Here is a 16,656-nt window from a genome sequence, read left to right on the forward strand (position 1 = left end):
TAATTTTTCATTTTTCCCGGACTGAGTTACCTCAAACAACTACAGAAAAAGCCCTGCCATCGCTTGCTGCTGTTCCCAGATTCTGCTTCCCCGTGCTCAGATTGCCTTTCAACGCTTTTAATTGCACAATTAACTATTATCTGGTACATTTTTATGCGATGAAAAACCTGTTCTTTTCCTTTCTGTTTAAATTCATTTATTTTACTCAATCAGCCTCTCTTACTGCTATTCTTGTTTCTTGATTCTCCAATTTTAATATCTATGTGTGTGTTATCTAATGAGTAAAGTTTGAGCTTCAAGAGAAAAAGGTTCTGTTACGGGGGATTGGGATGGCTTTTTTTTTTTTTAATGGATTTTTTGCCTTGTTGAGAAATGCACAAGTTCTTATCAATTTGATTAATAGAATCAAATTTGGAACGTCTTTAGATTGAATGGCTGAAATGCATAAGAGTGACATAATAACTTACTGGTTATGCAGGCTGAGATTTTTGAAGGTGAATTTGCATTTTGCTGCAATACAAATGCAGATAATTCAAGTGGACAGTGTTTTGGCAAAAAAAGAAATAATAAAAAAAGTTGGGAGCTTTTGTACAGCCTCACCAAGTATATAAAAGAAATTTCAGTTAGTTTATAAAGTACAAATCTTGTTGGTTAACTTCAAAGAATAAAAGGGGTTGGATGAACTTGAAACTGGATCTACTGTTAGCTCTTCACAGGATGGAGATTTGGTTGTACACGTTGGAATGTTTATTCATTAGGTGGCGGCGGAGGCTTTTTTCCGTCTTTTGCCCATCAGTGGCTTGGTTCTTAGATTTATTATGATATTCCTGCATTCTTGATTGTACTGTGCTTGCTCAGCAGAAAATGATATTGCAGATAGCTTCATTTTGAGCTGAGCTTTATAAGTAACCACTATGATTTGATCAATCATTTATTAGACTAGAAAAAGTTCTAGCCTTTTAGTAACCTTATGCTTTCGTAGTTTGGGATTGGTTTCGAATGAATGCAATGCGTTTAAGATTTGCGGATATAGATTTTAAGGTAGTTGACTTTGTCAACAGAATTAATCAGACATTTTTTGTGTTGACATGGGATGTGACCATGATAATGTTACATTCCAGCTAAGTTGCATTAATCATCGTTGTTCTAGTGCATAGATCATGCTAGAAATGCTAATGAAATATTAGTCCATTTGCAAAGTGCAAATTGATATCTTAATCCTCAAGTAAACGATCCTTGTCTCCTGCATTTGCTCAAATTGTCTAATATAATGTGTGAATGCAGAGGAAAGCTTTCAATGGAGAGCTCTGATGATGGAAAGAATGGTCCTCTGGATGCCAGGGAGCATTCTCTAACATCTGATGGCAAAAAATCCATAGACGAAGTTCTTAATGGTCCAAATGGCCTTTGCTCGTAGAACTTGCACATGGATAGGCACATGTTTTATGTATTGTGTGACATGTTACAAGCCAGAGGCCTCTTATGTCACACAATTAGAATAAAGATTGAGGAGCAGGCAGTGATTGATCATGTTTATAGTTGGGCACAGGATATGTACTCGAGCAGTTCAAGAGCTATTTGGATACTCAGGCGAAACCATTAGCTGCCATTTCAACAATGTTCTAACGACAATTATGGCAATTTCACGGGATGTTTTTCCACCTCCTAGGCCTGATGTTCCACCAGAATTTGTGAAGATCCTCAATTTATCCTCATTTTCAGGTAACCTGAAAATAATACTCCGATTTTTTGTAGTCTTTCTAATTTGTCCTTGAACTATTTTTTGTCTTAAAAGTTACTGTTTATCAAGTAGCGTCGGAGCAGTTGACAGTATATATTTGCCTGTGCAGTAGGATTGGATGAGCAAGTTCCTTTCTGGAACAAGAGTGGTTTTCTTTCACAAAATGTACGGGCTGTATGCTCCTTCAGTATGAAATTTCACTATGTTCTAGCTGGTTGGGAAGGTTCAGCACCTGATATACAAGTTTTAGGTTCTGCTGTCACAAAAGGTAACATATTGCAAGTCCCCGATGGTACATCATCTTTATAGGAACTGAAACTGAGCTAGCGGAAACGGTTCCACGCACACTGAATTACCATTTGGTGAGAACGTTCTGGATGACTCAGTATTCTCCCTTGAGTACTTCACTTCTGAGTTTTTGATCACCTTCAATCTTAACAACAGCATATTGAAAGTCCCATCTTATGTTTGTCTTTCAAAACTTCGTTCCTTGTATCTCTCTGCTGTTGAGTTGAAGAATGATGCCTTTATAACCTCTAATAGCCGACAAGGAATCATCTTTAACTTGCCTGTCCTTGAAGAGCTTCGGTTTAATTATTGTACATGGTGGAATTTGATGATACTTCCAAAAGATGCTCCTTTACTCAAAAGATTCGAAATGATTGGCCCCCCTTATAGATCTGGAAATGGTGCAATGTATGAAGGCATTAAAGTAGAGATTTGTGGAGGCAACCTTGCTGATGTTAAATGTTCAGTTTTTTTCTTTGAGGAGTGTTTTCTCCAACCGATTGACTCTTGTTAATGCTTGTTTCAAGTATGATGCTTCTATTATGCATTATGATGATCATTGGAGAAGAAAGATGGTGTTGTGAGCTTGTGCACTTTTAGGTGGATTCTCTATCAGGGGATGCCTTGAGCTATCTGGTGACTTCCTCGTGGTACACAAGTTTCTTTCTACAAGTTAATATTGTTAATAGTAGTAATTTTGCATTTACAACTGTTGTTTGTACACTTAGATAATGTCTGCTTATTTTTTTTATCCCCTCATTTCCTGCTTCAGTCTTGTTATGCTTTGGTTATGATTTGTTTTGCTATTGTTCAAGACTTTGCTCTTCTTGCTTTTCCTTTATTCATTCGTCGTTTTGTCTGTTGCTACTGTCAATGTGTTAATTTGCTAGCTAGTAATTACAAAATTTGCTTACTGAAGAAGTTGTTCAATTGTATGACCTCAATGTACTCAGCTACTATAAGAAACTAAGGAAGGAAACAGCTAATCTTCTTGGCCAGTATGTATTGGTAGCCCATTAATTTAAGACACAGTATTGAGCAGGTATGAAGGTGAAAACCCGATATTTCTCTTTGATTGAGTGCACCCGGGACTTGATATTTAGTTGTTGATGGAAACTAAGCGTTGTAATCTAGAATAAAAGGTACATAACCATCAAGTTTGAAGTAACTTGGGATGTGTATGCAGTCAATAACAATAGGTTGATGGAGAGATTTTTCATGGCTTGTAATAACTTGAATTGTCTTGGCAAATTTGGTTGTCTTCCTGCGCTGAATTCTGAATTATCTTGCTGAACTTTAGCACATTGCCCTCTTATTGAATCCATCAATTCTTCCCAAGTTGCTGTCCTAGGCGGAACCATTAGGTCCTCTTCCAGTCTTTGATAAGCTTAACTGCCTCAAAGTGTCAGCAGTGAGCGGTGCCAAGTGCGACAAGCCATTGGTGAACTTGCTCAAAAGGGCACCATAGCTGGAATCTCTGATCATTTCTTCAGTAAGTATTGAAGTTATTTCTGATCCCCCTAAATTCACTAAAGGCTTTAGAAATCAGTCTATATTTACTCCCTCCCATCCTTCTTTGTGCCTGTGCCTCATCGTTCTTGTTCTCGTCTCCTCCCCTTCTCTCTTTTGACTGCACTGCATACTGGGCCATCATTTCTAATATAGTACTTGTCTTTGATATGTCCTTCTAGTTCCTGATTTGTAGCGGCCATCCGGGGTTGGCGGTGACTATGAGGGAATTGATTTTGAGCCAGCAAATTTTATGATTCACCTTAAGGTCATCAAGTTTGATAACAAGTTTCAGAGGCAAGGAAGTTCAGATTCAGTCAGTGAAGTTTTTGCTCGAACATGGCTCGGTACTTGGAAAACCCTGTGTTATGTCTGTTTTCTGTTCATTGTATAACAATGCATATATGAAGGATGTATATGTTTGCAATCAAATTGAAATTATTATTTCAAAATTAAAAGTTAGATACAAAGAAATTGAAACTAGCATGCGAAATCTTGTTGATCAACAGTAAATAGGGTGGATTATTAAACTTATACTTGTTTCTGGAACAGAGTACTAACCATTGAACTTCTTATTTCAATTTCCTGTAGCTTTGTTCTGTGCTGTATAATGAATTATATCATACATGATTGGCAGCCCGGTTCAAGATCATAGGAGAAGGAATAGCGCATGAAAAGGTTTGGGAAATTGAGATTAAAAATTCGGAGTGGACATGTTTCAAATTTAGTTTCCTTCCCCACTTAGAAGTGATCAGTCCCCAACCCATATGAATATAACTTCTGCCCAGGTCATTGTTCTGGTTTTTTCTTGTACAAAGGTTGTGCTGCATCTTAAAGAGAGACTAAAATGTTAAAATTATTCCAAAATGAAACTGAAGAAAAACTCTGATCATACTTCAAGAGCATGTGAGCACCAAGAATCAGATCCCTACTCCACTATTTTTCCGGATAAGAATGTCAAACATCCTTGTTTGGCTTATGGTTTTCCGTAGAAAATTTTTTTACGTTTTCTGTAAGAACATTTTTAATCACTTTTTTTTTAAATTTTATATACATTAAATCACTACAATATATATTTTTTTTAATAAAAACTTATAAGAATAGCAATCCAAACGCCTGATATCATAAATGTATTCTGTACGCGATCGTTTTGATTGGACATGCGACAAATAGAACTGTTGGTCTAAAAATAACTGAAGTCTGAAGATATACAGACAGAAATCAGCCATGTTGCATCTTAGTTAACATATTTTCATCAGTAGACAAGCAAAATTTAGGAGCTTCAGAATAAACAGTGAGCAGATGTTTCCGAAGCTTTCACGCCAACTACAATGCCCCAAGTTGCACCGAGGCTCACAGAAAACAAAATTTGCATATGTTGTCCTGTCCAATGCTGGAATAATCATGTCGGTAGATGCCATCCACAAAAAAAAAAAAAGCGCACCATGAGAAGATCAAAAGAGTAAGGATTGTATGCATCTGATCCTGCAGAACCCAGAGATCAGAAGCTTGCCAGTTTCACATTCTTCTTTGCCTTTTCAGAGTTGAGTAACTGGTCATGGCTTCCAGTTTGCTCTGAGAACTACTGCCACTACTAGTCCTCGGAATCGATGGTTTAGCTTAACTCGACACTTTCACTACACTTGCAAAAGTTTTTTTTTTTTTTTTTTTAAATCTCAATCTGGACTATTTATCCATGAGAGGCAAAGAAAGAATATGAGAAAAAGACCAAAATCTTTAAAATTTTTTAAAATTTGGATTGAAGTCTATTGCTTAGAAATCAGTTGCAGTCACAAATCATTGAAGTCTTTTTAATGCTCACAATTTCAAAATAAAAAAATAAGTCTTTTTCCCTCTGTTTTTCTTTGTCAGTTTTTGAAGTTGGTTTTTTTCCTTAGAAGACAAGATAAAAGTATTTCAAAATTTTTTAGAACAATTAATAAAACGAAAGATATTTAGTGAAAAATAATCCATGTTCCCCTACTAAAATGGAAAACAAAGGATCCAAAAGGTCCTAAAAACTGAGAACCTTTTTTTTTTCTTTTCTTTTGCAACTATTTACTGGCTAAGCTGTACGGAACCATTATAAATTTCTCAGCTCCACCCTCTCCCACCACCCTTGGCTCCCCCGCCACCGCTTCTCCGGTCTCCCCTTGCCCTCTCGTTCAATCCCAGAAGCCCAAAAAGCTAGGTCTCAAGTGCTTTTTTCTTTTTTTTTTGAACAACAGGTTGCAAAAGGATGTCAAATCATCTCCCAGAGGAAGTGTGGGCTGGCATCTTCACAAGACTCCCAGTCAAGACCCTCCTCCAAATCAGGTCTGTTTGCAAACTTTTCAGTTCCATTATTTCCAACCCTACATTCATTTCAGCTCACATCAAGAAAACCATCAATGAATCCCACTCTCACACCCTTTTCCTGAGATACTTGATTGAGAAAGAAAGGCAGCAAGAACATTACTTGCTATTTGCTGACAGTAGTGATCATAAAAATTCTATCTTTGATGAGCACAATTGCAGGAAATTAGACTTCCCATTTAAAACTCGATCAAAATGTCACTTTAGGATTGTGGATTCTTGCAATGGTCTAATATGCTTGAATGATGACAATGATTTTGATACTTCTGGGATTATTCTCTGGAACCCTTCAATTAAAAGATTCCTGAATTTGCCGAACCCCCGGGTTACTAGTAGGAGTTATGGTTCTTATATGTATGTTCTTGGATTTGGATATGATGAAAAGAATGATGATTATAAGGTGGTTAGAGTGGCTTATAAAAAGGGGCGAAGTGGGCGAGATTTGATACCTCCTGAGGTTGAGTTGTATAGCTTGAATTCACGGTCGTGGAGGAGTTTTAATGCTGGTGCTCCTCCTTATGGGATATTCGGGTATACTTGGTTGCAGGCATTTGTGAATGGAGCTGTGCATTGGGTTGGTTATGATCCGTGTGTGGTGAAAGGGAATGAGAGTTGTGGGCTGATTGTGGCATTTGATTTGAGTGATGAGGTGTTTCGGGAGGTTATGCTTCCTAGTTGTCTGGAGCAGCATGCATGGGATGTGTATATTACGGTTTTTTGGGGTAAGCTTGCAGTGTTACATTATGATTATGGTGCCCATAAGAACTTTTGCTCTGTGTGGGTAATGGAAGAGTATGGATTGGCTGATTCTTGGAAAAAACTGTATACTGTTGACCTAAGGGGAGGATTGCGGAATTTGATTGGTTTTCTGAGAAATGATGAAGTCATTGGAGTAACCATTCGGGGTAAGCTGCTTTCATATGACCTCATTACCTCAAGGATTAATAACCTTAGACTTCGCGGTGCAGTAGGTGGGTTTCATGTGGGCAGTTATATGGAGAGTTTGGTTTTGCTTGAAGCTGAAAGTGCAGCTTTAGCACGAGAATCAATTACCTCTGGAAATGAACAAGAAGAAGAACAGGCTACTGACTTGCATGCAGTCAAGAACAGGCAAGATTATGCTTATCGTTAAAATATTTGGGTTCTCAGACACATTGGTGATTGAAATTTTGCTTTCTCACTTGCATTGGTAGTTTCTGGACTGCATTGGTTTCTCACTTACATTGGTAGTTTCTATACTGCATCACTCTCTGTGAGTGCATTTTAGGGACTTGAGGAATTTGAACTTCATGTTGTAACTCTTCCATGTTGAGGCTTACTGTCTGTTATCTTTAATTAAGTCAGGATAGGGCATTCCTTTTATGCTTTTATGTAAGTACCATTAGAACAATGTTAATATTTCAATGGAAGCTATGTATCTTTTGTCTTAAGAAGGCCATTGTTCTATTTATGTTAGAAAAAAGCCTAATTAATGGTGATGGACCATGGTCTGTATTTCCTTCCATAACTGATTTTTCTTTGCTTTCTTTAGTTCTTCAGAGCTACCAGTTTGGAATGTGGCATTCTAATGTTAGTCCTTTCTTGATACAGGAATGATGAGTTTGATGATCAGGAAAAACTTGAAAGTTTTCTTTCTCTTAGAATATCTGAACAGAATTATTCAGCATATTTATGCTGTGGCTTTAGCGAGCAAGAATTATCTGCAAAGAATTCTGAAGAATGGGTGAAGGAATTGGTTCCTGAGGCTAACTGTGATGGATGGGAGAATGATTAGTGAAGAATGGTGGAACAATGTTGGAAGTGCAATATTTTTATTTTATTTTATTTTGATATCAAAGAGAGAGGGTTATGAATAACTGCTTCAAAATGGGGCTCTGAAAAACAAATCGAGAAACACTTCTAAATGTTCTCACAGAAGATCTCATAATTGGTTGTTGGGCTCATGCTAAACCTAAGCAGTTTGCCTTTGATTGCTGGTTGCCGATTGCCTGTAAATTTGGCGATGGTAGCAGGTAAGTTAGTATCTTTAACCTTCAGGTTTCTTATAAACATAATCTGCTTTGTTTGATCAGCCAAACGACTTCATGGTTTTACTTTCTCATGATTTAATTTTAACCAGTATCTCTTTCCATCAGACCCTGTACTTGCTTTTCACTTATCTTGATATGAGACTCCAGACCTATTAAATTGATTGTGAAAACATTTATCGACTCCATTGAGCGGGTCCCATCATTGTCTCTTTTTACTTATCTCTCCGTTTGGAGACATCCTGTTGAACTTGTTTTGATTCAGTTTTACTCTGCTTCTGTTCTCTTCAACCCTCAGAAAACACTTAACAAGGGGGGAAACGTAATGGTTTCTTTTCTTTTCTGTTCTTTATTACCCACATGTTTCCTACCAAACTAGCCCTTAATGCAAAACAAACAAGAAGAGATGACCAGAACGTGGACATAGATTAATGTTGAACATCACCTTAAGTATGAAAACATTACGATAGATGACATGATATTATGCCATATATGCTGTGTACAAAAAAATGCTGCCAGACATCCTCCAAACTTGAAAATGAGTACTCCAAATAGTAAACAAGGACATGCAGTGAATCCTGAATAGCTTGGTATACTGTATTTAATTGCTATTGAATTGATACTTTCAGAGCTAGTTAAATATACTTTGTTAGAAAGCTGGAAGCTGAATGTTGATAATCTGAATTGTCACAGGTTATCCAAAAATGCATGTGGTAAAATTATAATATCTGCTTAACCCCCTTTAGTTTTGCACAAATATCCACTTTACCTTCCTATGGTTATGTTCATATAGGAAGGTTTTGTACATATATCCACATAATCCCACTATAATATTATACGAAGTAGTGAGACCTTTGTTCTATTTAGTACTTGAGTAAGAGTAATACTGGAATTTCAACTACTGACGGAACGGAGGCTGCTTTTCATCAAGTTTCCGATTTACATAAAATTACAGTGCGGTTAAGTAGAAATTTTAAAATGTTAGGGGACATATGGTAATGAGTGTAGCCATAAGGGGTTACTAGTAATTTATCCTTGATTTAGAAACATAATACTTATTAGGGTTATGCATATAAACTGATATCTAAAGGGTTAAAATTAGTATATGGAGCCTTTGGAAGTAGCATTGTAGGCGTCGGCATCATTGTACCCAATAAAAGGGAGAAACTTTGGGTAATGAAGGCAAAAATAGTCTTTTCAATTGTGTTGATAACAGACACAGTGGAACTGGCAACGGTTGGGGTAAGACTGAATTGGCACAGAGCTTAGACTTTGACGTATATGGAATTTGAAAGTACTGAGACAGTTGTACCAGTGCCAGGGATCATTAGCAGGAAGAAGGATTTATCAGCATTGGTCCATCTGGTGCAACACGTTAAACCTATCATGGTTGATCACAGAGTTTGAGGCTTTGAGTATCAGAAACAGAAATCAGCCTCCAAACTTACCAACTAGAGCAGCTTTTATATCTCAATATTAACAAATCTTTGGTGACTGATATTTTTCCTGCTGTATCTCATGACACATTGGCACAATTGGTCAACAATATACCTCCTTCAGTACAAGTTGCACGTGCTTTGTTTAATGGAGAATAGGGTTCAGCTTGTAAAAATGTGATGTAGGGACTAATAACAACCTTCAACATCAAGGATAATCGTGAGTCATGAGAAATGGACTTTTTCTTTTTTAAGACCAGGAAGTATTAGATGGTTTGCTATTTGGAAGCAAGTGGTCTTTCACATACAAAATAGTTCTTTTAAAAACTAATACAGAAAAGTATTCGCATCGATGAAGTTTACATTGTCATTTGTCAATGACTCAATAATAGATTCTGGAGAATGGTGATGCAGAATTACCTAACCACAAGTAACAGGTAAAGGTATCACTGTTCAGAGTACTCCCACAATGTCTCACTCATGTACAGTTATTGAAACACGGATACACAGACAAATATAAAGATCAATGAAGGATCACCACTGGAATCATATTCTTGATCCTTACATCAATTGAAGAAGAAGAAATGATGGATTACTTTTTGTTACAATTGGCATAAGGATTGATAATGAAGTATGGATTGGGAAAAAAAGATAGAGCAATTGCATATTGTTACTCATAAAAATCAATCAAGTATGGATTGACAAGTTCTTCATGCTATAATTTGCGTAGAATCAAGTGAGCACCATGCTGAGGTTGAATTGTAACTATGGTGTAAGGAGCATGAGTATAAGATGGAGAAAGTTCAAAGGAGAAGTGCTGGAGAATCATTGCCATAGCCAATTTTGCTTCAATCATAGCAAAGGTTTGTCCAATACATATTCGAGGTCCCCAACCGAAGGGGAAGAATGAAGCTTGGCCTTTTGTCGCATTTGATACTCCTTCACTAAATCTGTCTGGATTGAACTTTTCCGAATCGTCACCCCATATTTTGACATCATAATGCAGTAAGAGTATTGGCAACATGAGCCGCACCCCAGATGGGAAAGTATATTTTCCTACTTTAGTTTCCTCCTGAACTGTTCGATCAATTACAGGCAGTGGAGTGTATAGTCTTAAAACTTCGTTCAAGATCATTGTCACCTGCAATAAAGATTATAAGGGAAACCATATGTCATCATAAACTATGCAGAAAGGAAGATTACTTAAATTTACTATGTAGTGATGGTCAAAAGCATAAGAGAGGTGTGTTACTATAAAAGACTGAAAAATGTATATAGAACAGAATAAGCTGAATGTTAATGTTCTTTTCTGCAATCAAGAGTTTCATTTGAAGACACGCACTCTTCTAAGTTCTAACAGGTAGGTAACTTCAAACAGATCAAGCCAATGGTAACATATGGAAGGAACTCACAACTTTGAGGTGATTGAGGCCATTGAAATTTGGCTCATCTCTCCCAAAAACTTGCAAAACCTCTTCCCTAGCTCGGGATTGCCACTCCTGATGCCTGCTCAGTAAAACCAATGTCCATACAAGCAATGATGAGGTTGTCTCCTGCCCGGCAAAATAGAATAGTTTGCACTCTTCAATGACATCATTGATGCTCAAACCAAAACTTTTATCCCCCTTTTGTTCAATCTCTTTAAGATTAGACTCCAATAGTATGCTCAGTAAGTCGTTATCACTTGATTCCCCTGCTTTCATTGCTTCTAATCTTTCATCAATAACTTCTCTTACTGCAGCTCCAACTTTTTTATGAAGTTCCTTTATCCTTCTGTTCCTCTCAGTTGGCAAAAACCTATAGATAAGAAGCGAAACTGACTGAATCAACTTAGAAATCAGGAATGTCAAAATTTTCAATCTGGAATGATACTCAAACTCCCGCAAGTAGTGTGCTTTTCATGTCCATACAACGTGAAGATGCATTGAGAAATCTAGTTTTACCTTGATCCTGGAAAATAGAATGATTTTACAGCTGTCATAACCTGCTCTGCCTGTTCTTTTTGAAGCTTAAAGATCTTTCTTCCTTCCTCATAATTACCACCAAATGCTGTACGAGAAATTGCATCGCTGGTTAAAGTCTGCAGGTGTGGCCAAACATCCAATTCACAGGTTCCTTCTGGTGAAACACTTTCCTCCCATTTGCTCAACATTTCGGTGGCACATAAATGAAAAGCTGGTAGCATCAGCTATTCATAGGAATGAATGATAAGCCTAGTTAGTGCTAGATTTCAAAAAGAAATAATTTCTCAGGTTAATAGTTGTTGGTTTACGATGTCAGCATTGGATATCTACTTTACAGATGAAATTTGATTTACATTCTTCTTGCGGATAAAATTGCATCAGGAAATAAGAGAAGTATATTGTAAATAGTAGGAGATCATTCAATATTTAAGCATAAGATCAGTTATTGAAAATATAAGATCATCTCCAATGAATTAACACAGATGACTTTGCAGTTGATAAAGAAATGTTAAGTAAAACCTTGAGCTTCTCTAGATGGAAAGCAGGATTGATTATCTTTCGATGTTTTGCCCATTTCTTGCCCTCAGATGCTACTAGACCTTGTATCAGATATTTGCCAAGCGGGTGAAAGTGAGGCTTCTGGAAGAGATTATAGTTCACCATGATCTCCCTCATAGATTCAGAATCTAGGATGATGACTGCAGGATATGGGCCAAGCCATATGAAGGAATTGCTACCTGCAATCGACATGCTAAGCAAATTAAACCAACGAAGACGACACAGAAAATATATCCACCAGCAGAATTTCTAAAAACAGGAAACCAACGACATAGTGTCGTGAAAAAAATGCAATGCATAGTGTCTGAAAAAAATGCAATCATTTATGATATTACATCACAATATCAAGAAGTCTCTGCAATAAGAATTCAATAGATTATACCATATTTCTTGATGGTTTTGGTGACCATCGGTATAACTCGGGGTACAAGATCATCAGAAAGATTGATTGGCTTGGAATAAGCTTCTTCAATCATCGAAACCATTTCTTTAAAATCTCCATAGACTGGTGTGTATGAATTCCCGGAAAGACCCTGTGCTCTAAGGCACTTCTCTAGCTTTTTGGGCCTCAACCATAAAGAGTTCAGGGCCCTCCATGCACAAACTATAAGGGCAATTAAACATGGTGAAATTGCTAGCATTAAATTCTCCATAATTTTACAGTTGTTTCATGGCTGGTTAGAGTCTGAGAGATGACCCTTTAAATTGTACTAGCATTCAAGGTTGTCATGTGAAGGGGGGATTAATCTAGCTTTTCAGTATTTGAGCGTGCACGGTCCGGTTAGCCACATTATCATTGTGAATATTCAATCTTGCCGCTATCATCTTTGGAGTTAGTATTGATTTAGAATTCAACAGTCTGATTGAGATTATGTTGGAATATATATTGGGTATAGACTGGATCCAATGTCCCATCAATCAAGAATCTGGGCAAGTTTGCAATCTTTATATTTCGTCATCTAGGCTAATAAATCTGTAATGGAGTAGGGGCAGGAACGGTTGCAGGTAGTTCACGGCTAAGATTTGGCCAAAAAAAATTATATGGTCCAGATTTCATCTTGTATCTCGATTTTAACAACATGTGTGGGATGCACAAAATTTTGTTCTAAAGTTACACGTTGTTGAAAGTAAGTTATACCATGCGTAAACAAAGTTATGCCTGTGAAAAATGCACATAGCTGCCAACTGCAACCGTTTCTGCCCCTGGTCCATCTATAATTTACTAGGTCTTCCGTCAATTCCGATTCTTGATAGAATTGTCAGTTTAATGCATACTAAAGTGTCGGGCAAAACACACATTGACTCTCTATGGTTTAGCGGTTTTTTACATAATCATTCTGTAATTTCAAAAATAATACATAACCCCCTCACATTTTAGATCAAAATGTCAAAGTGATAAAATTTACATTCAATAACTGCGCCAACTTAAATGTCAAATGTATCCCTATGTAAAGTTGGAAATTATTTATTAATTATAGCAGATTCTGTTTGTATTTGAAAAACCATAAGGGGTTCTGTGGTGAAGTCCTAAATCATAAGGGAATTATATGGTAAAATACAAAATCATAAGCAGTTAATGTATTATGCATATTATGTTTAAATATTTCGGTTACTTTAGACATTTTAATTTTTAAATAAGAATAATCTCGATGTTTTTGTAGGTTCCGTAATAAAGGATCATTTTCGTCACTTGACACTTTAATTCAAACAATGAGAGAGTTATGCATACTTTTTGAAACCAGAAAGAAATTATGTGAAAAATCGCTAGATCATAAGAGTGTAAAGTGTATTTTACCCTAAAGGATTTCAATATTCTTATCATTATTTTTTAAATACGTAGAATAAAGCTGTACGAAATGTCCTACATCGAAATATAAATATAAACTCTGGCCCATTGGATTACTAATAACTTTACATTAATCATTTTGCGCCCATGATTTTGCTCAAAAAGTTATTGAGCCAAAAAAAAAAACATATATGAGATAGACGCAAAATTTTCTTTTTTTTTTTTCCTTTTTCTCTTCCAAACTAAATATTACGTATAACTTCAGCATCAATTTACAATATATTGCAACTGCAAAAGTATCACTTTGTGCCTTCTTGCACACATAAAACAGAAATCTTTTTTTTTTTTTTTTCTCTCCAAACCAAAGTAGTCATAAGGTTGGACTGCCTAGCAGCAAGGAATGGATAACAAAATCACATTTCTCACTCAAAAAAAGAGCAAAACAGAACCAAGGAAAAGCAAATGGAAACTACTTCAGCTGACTATAATTTGTGCAATACCAAAAGAGCACCATGCTGAGGTTGAAGTGTAAATACTGTGTAAGGAGCATGAACATAGGATGGTGAAAGTTGAAAAGAGAAGTGTTGTAGAATCATTGATAGCGCCAATTTTGCTTCTAACATAGCAAAATTTTGTCCGAGACATATTCTAGGCCCCCAGCCAAAAGGGAAAAATGGAGCTTGGCTTTGGCCTTTTGCTGCCTTTGACACTCCTTCACTAAATCTTTCTGGCTTGAATTCCTTTACATCATCTCCCCATATTTCGCGGTCATGATGCAGCAAGATCACTGGTAACCACAGCATCACCCCGGCTGGCAAAGACAATTTTCCCACTTTAGTTTCTTGGTGGACTCTTCTATTCAGTGCAACTGCTGGAGGATATAGCCTTAGAACTTCATTCAAGATCATAGTCACCTGCAAGAATCTCGTGTGAGCTGTATGCAGTTGGTTTATAGGTAACTGCGACAGAACAAATTATATTTTTTAATACTTTTTCAAGTGTTCAATTTCTGTCGGAGCTAATATGAGGAAGACACTTACTATTTTCAGGTGATTAAGCCCTTCAAAGTGTGGTTTGTTTCTCCCAAAGACTTGCGAAACCTCGTCTCTAGCTTTCGACTGCCATTCTCGGTGTCTACCTAGCAACACCAATGTCCATACAAGCAAAGTAGAAGAGCTCTCTTGTCCAGCAAAATAGAAGAGTTTGCACTCATCAATCACATCTTGCATGGTCATACCAAAGCTCTTGTCTCCATGTTGATCAATTTCTTTAAAATTGGATTCTAGCATAATGCCTAACAAGTCATCGTTACTGGTTTCCCCTGCTTTTAATGCCTTTACCCTTTTGTTAATGATATCTCTGATTTTAGCTTGAATTTCTTTTTCAATATCCTTCATTCTTTTGTTCCTTCTAGTTGGCAAAAACCTGAAGACAACAATCAGAAATCAAGAAACTCAGTTACTCAGACATAGGAAATCAAATATGTGAGTTAAAAACTTATCCATTGTGTAGCTTTATCTTATCAAGCTTTTCTTAGTCATGAAAATGAAAGTGTATCCTAAAATACTATGCTTGCTGAGTTTATACTTTCATAGAAACTTGGCAGAAAAAGATTAACTTTAACTTTACCTCAATCCTGGGAAATATACTGATCGCGTGGCCCTGACGGCATACTGTGCCTGTTCCATTTGGAGTTCAAATATCCTTCTCCCTTCTTCGTAATTGCTACCAAATGCTGTACGAGAAATCGAATCAGCACCTAAAGTTTGAAGGTAAGGCCAAACATCCAATTCGCATGATCCTTCTGGTGAAACTCTTTCCTCCCATTTACTCAACATCTCGCTGGCACTTGAGTAAAATGCTGGCAGCATATGCTATTCATAGCCATGGTGAAAACAAAATTTATTAGCACTTCTAATATACCTTAAGAATGATTCAGATTGTAGCTTAATTATTTGCCATCACTAGATTGAAAAATTTCAAACTGAAGTTCTTTAAGGTAGAGAAAATAGAATTCAAATTTGTAAACGATACCTTCAGCTTCTGTAAATGGAAAGCAGAACTTATGATTTTTCGGTCTTTGGCCCATTTATCACCCTCTGAGAAAATGACACCTTGTGCCAACAATTTGACAATTGGATGAGGACGAGGCTTCTTAAAGATATAGTTCTTCAGCAAGATTTCCCTCATAAGTACAGGGTCTAGGATGACCACTGAGGGATTCAGCCCCAACCATACAAAGGAATTCCTACCTGCATTTGGATTCTAAACTGATAAGTTCACTTTTAAACAGAAATACTTGTGTATACGGAAAGGAGAATGTTTAGACAGTTTCAATCTTCATATGCGTACAGTAGTATGTGGTAAAAGGAAAATCGGCTATCAATATATATATGGCTATCATTGCAGAGACAGTACAGTTTAGAACTTTAGACGTGAACTTTGCTAATCAGTTGCTTAGGAAAACTAATCTGATGAAATGAGTGACCAGGGATCAACACCATACCGTATTTCTTGATGATTTCAATGAAGAAAGGTATGACTCGTGGCACGATGTCATCAGAAAGGTTGATAGGCTTGGAGTTAGCTTCTTTCAGCATCACTGCAATGTCTTTGAAGTCTCCACACACTAGTCTATAAGAATTTCCATTAAGGCCTAGGTTTCTTAGGCGCTTCTCTAGCTTTTTGGGCCTCAGCCACATGCAGTTCAGCACTCTCCATGCAAAAACTGCAAGTGCAACAGCACAGGAAACTCCTATGGAATAATACATACGTTCATATGATTTCATCCCCATTTCCTAATGATCTCTCAACCTTTATAGCTCCATATACGAACATATTGAAATGAGGGATCCATTATTATAATCATTAAAAAAATCCTTTTAGGCAGCGAAAGAGGGAATCTAGATCATAACTGAACATGGATGATGGAGCAGAAGTGACCTTTTATTGTTAATTTATCTCTTGATGTTGGCCTCATGGTGTACAGTGA

At 36.8% G+C, this 16,656-nt stretch overlaps 3 protein-coding genes and 1 long non-coding RNA gene across 5 annotated transcripts; 2 read left to right on the forward strand and 2 right to left on the reverse strand.

Annotated features, from left to right (window-relative positions):
• Positions 1-63: 63 nt before the first annotated feature.
• LOC113753781 lies at positions 64-4,181 on the forward strand. Its single transcript, XR_003465078.1, has 4 exons — positions 64-143; positions 1,285-1,722; positions 1,851-3,521; positions 3,721-4,181. It is a non-coding gene; the product is annotated as an uncharacterized LOC113753781 (long non-coding RNA).
• Positions 4,182-5,579: 1,398 nt separating this feature from the next.
• On the forward strand, positions 5,580-8,125 carry LOC113753482 (F-box/kelch-repeat protein At3g23880-like). Of its 2 annotated transcripts, XM_027297643.1 has the most exons (3): positions 5,580-5,854; positions 6,101-7,003; positions 7,484-8,125. In XM_027297643.1, the coding sequence occupies exons 1-3, from the start codon at positions 5,778-5,780 to the stop codon at positions 7,665-7,667; spliced, it is 1,164 nt and encodes a 387-aa protein (XP_027153444.1). In that variant the 5' UTR covers positions 5,580-5,777; the 3' UTR covers positions 7,668-8,125. The 2 variants fall into 2 exon arrangements, with proteins under 2 accessions (XP_027153444.1, XP_027153443.1); XM_027297642.1 differs by having other exon boundaries at positions 5,580-7,003.
• Positions 8,126-9,957: 1,832 nt separating this feature from the next.
• On the reverse strand, positions 9,958-12,531 carry LOC113754204 (cytochrome P450 CYP72A219-like). Its single transcript, XM_027298560.1, has 5 exons — positions 12,261-12,531; positions 11,840-12,057; positions 11,300-11,544; positions 10,769-11,153; positions 9,958-10,497 (listed from the first exon to the last, which is right to left on the reverse strand). The coding sequence occupies exons 1-5, from the start codon at positions 12,529-12,531 to the stop codon at positions 10,072-10,074; spliced, it is 1,545 nt and encodes a 514-aa protein (XP_027154361.1). The 3' UTR covers positions 9,958-10,071.
• Positions 12,532-14,012: 1,481 nt separating this feature from the next.
• Positions 14,013-16,453, reverse strand: LOC113754202 (cytochrome P450 CYP72A219-like). The gene is made up of 5 exons (XM_027298558.1): positions 16,171-16,453; positions 15,699-15,916; positions 15,294-15,538; positions 14,705-15,089; positions 14,013-14,578 (listed from the first exon to the last, which is right to left on the reverse strand). The coding sequence occupies exons 1-5, from the start codon at positions 16,451-16,453 to the stop codon at positions 14,147-14,149; spliced, it is 1,563 nt and encodes a 520-aa protein (XP_027154359.1). The 3' UTR covers positions 14,013-14,146.
• Between the last annotated feature and the right edge of the window lie 203 nt (positions 16,454-16,656).

The sequence above is a fragment of the Coffea eugenioides genome, chromosome 11 (genome assembly GCF_003713205.1).
Source record: "Coffea eugenioides isolate CCC68of chromosome 11, Ceug_1.0, whole genome shotgun sequence".
Classification (NCBI taxonomy): Eukaryota; Viridiplantae; Streptophyta; class Magnoliopsida; order Gentianales; family Rubiaceae; genus Coffea; species Coffea eugenioides.

What these genes read in the sequence shown, in the direction of transcription:
- LOC113753482 (XM_027297642.1), top strand. Translation starts at nt 5,778, where the DNA reads ATGTCAAATCATCTCCCAGAGGAAGTGTGGGCTGGCATCTTCACAAGA. An exon ending in TTGCATGCAGTCAAGAACAG is followed by an intron (nt 7,004 to 7,483) that starts GCAAGATTATGC and finishes TTCTTGATACAG; the next exon opens with GAATGATGAGTTTGATGATC.
- LOC113754202 (XM_027298558.1), bottom strand. Translation starts at nt 16,453, where the DNA reads ATGAAATCATATGAACGTATGTATTATTCCATAGGAGTTTCCTGTGCT. An exon ending in TGAAATCATCAAGAAATACG is followed by an intron (nt 15,917 to 16,170) that starts GTATGGTGTTGA and finishes ATCCAAATGCAG; the next exon opens with GTAGGAATTCCTTTGTATGG. An exon ending in TCCATTTACAGAAGCTGAAG is followed by an intron (nt 15,539 to 15,698) that starts GTATCGTTTACA and finishes GGCTATGAATAG; the next exon opens with CATATGCTGCCAGCATTTTA.
- LOC113754204 (XM_027298560.1), bottom strand. Translation starts at nt 12,531, where the DNA reads ATGGAGAATTTAATGCTAGCAATTTCACCATGTTTAATTGCCCTTATA. An exon ending in TCCATCTAGAGAAGCTCAAG is followed by an intron (nt 11,545 to 11,839) that starts GTTTTACTTAAC and finishes TCCTATGAATAG; the next exon opens with CTGATGCTACCAGCTTTTCA. An exon ending in TTCTATTTTCCAGGATCAAG is followed by an intron (nt 11,154 to 11,299) that starts GTAAAACTAGAT and finishes TCTTATCTATAG; the next exon opens with GTTTTTGCCAACTGAGAGGA.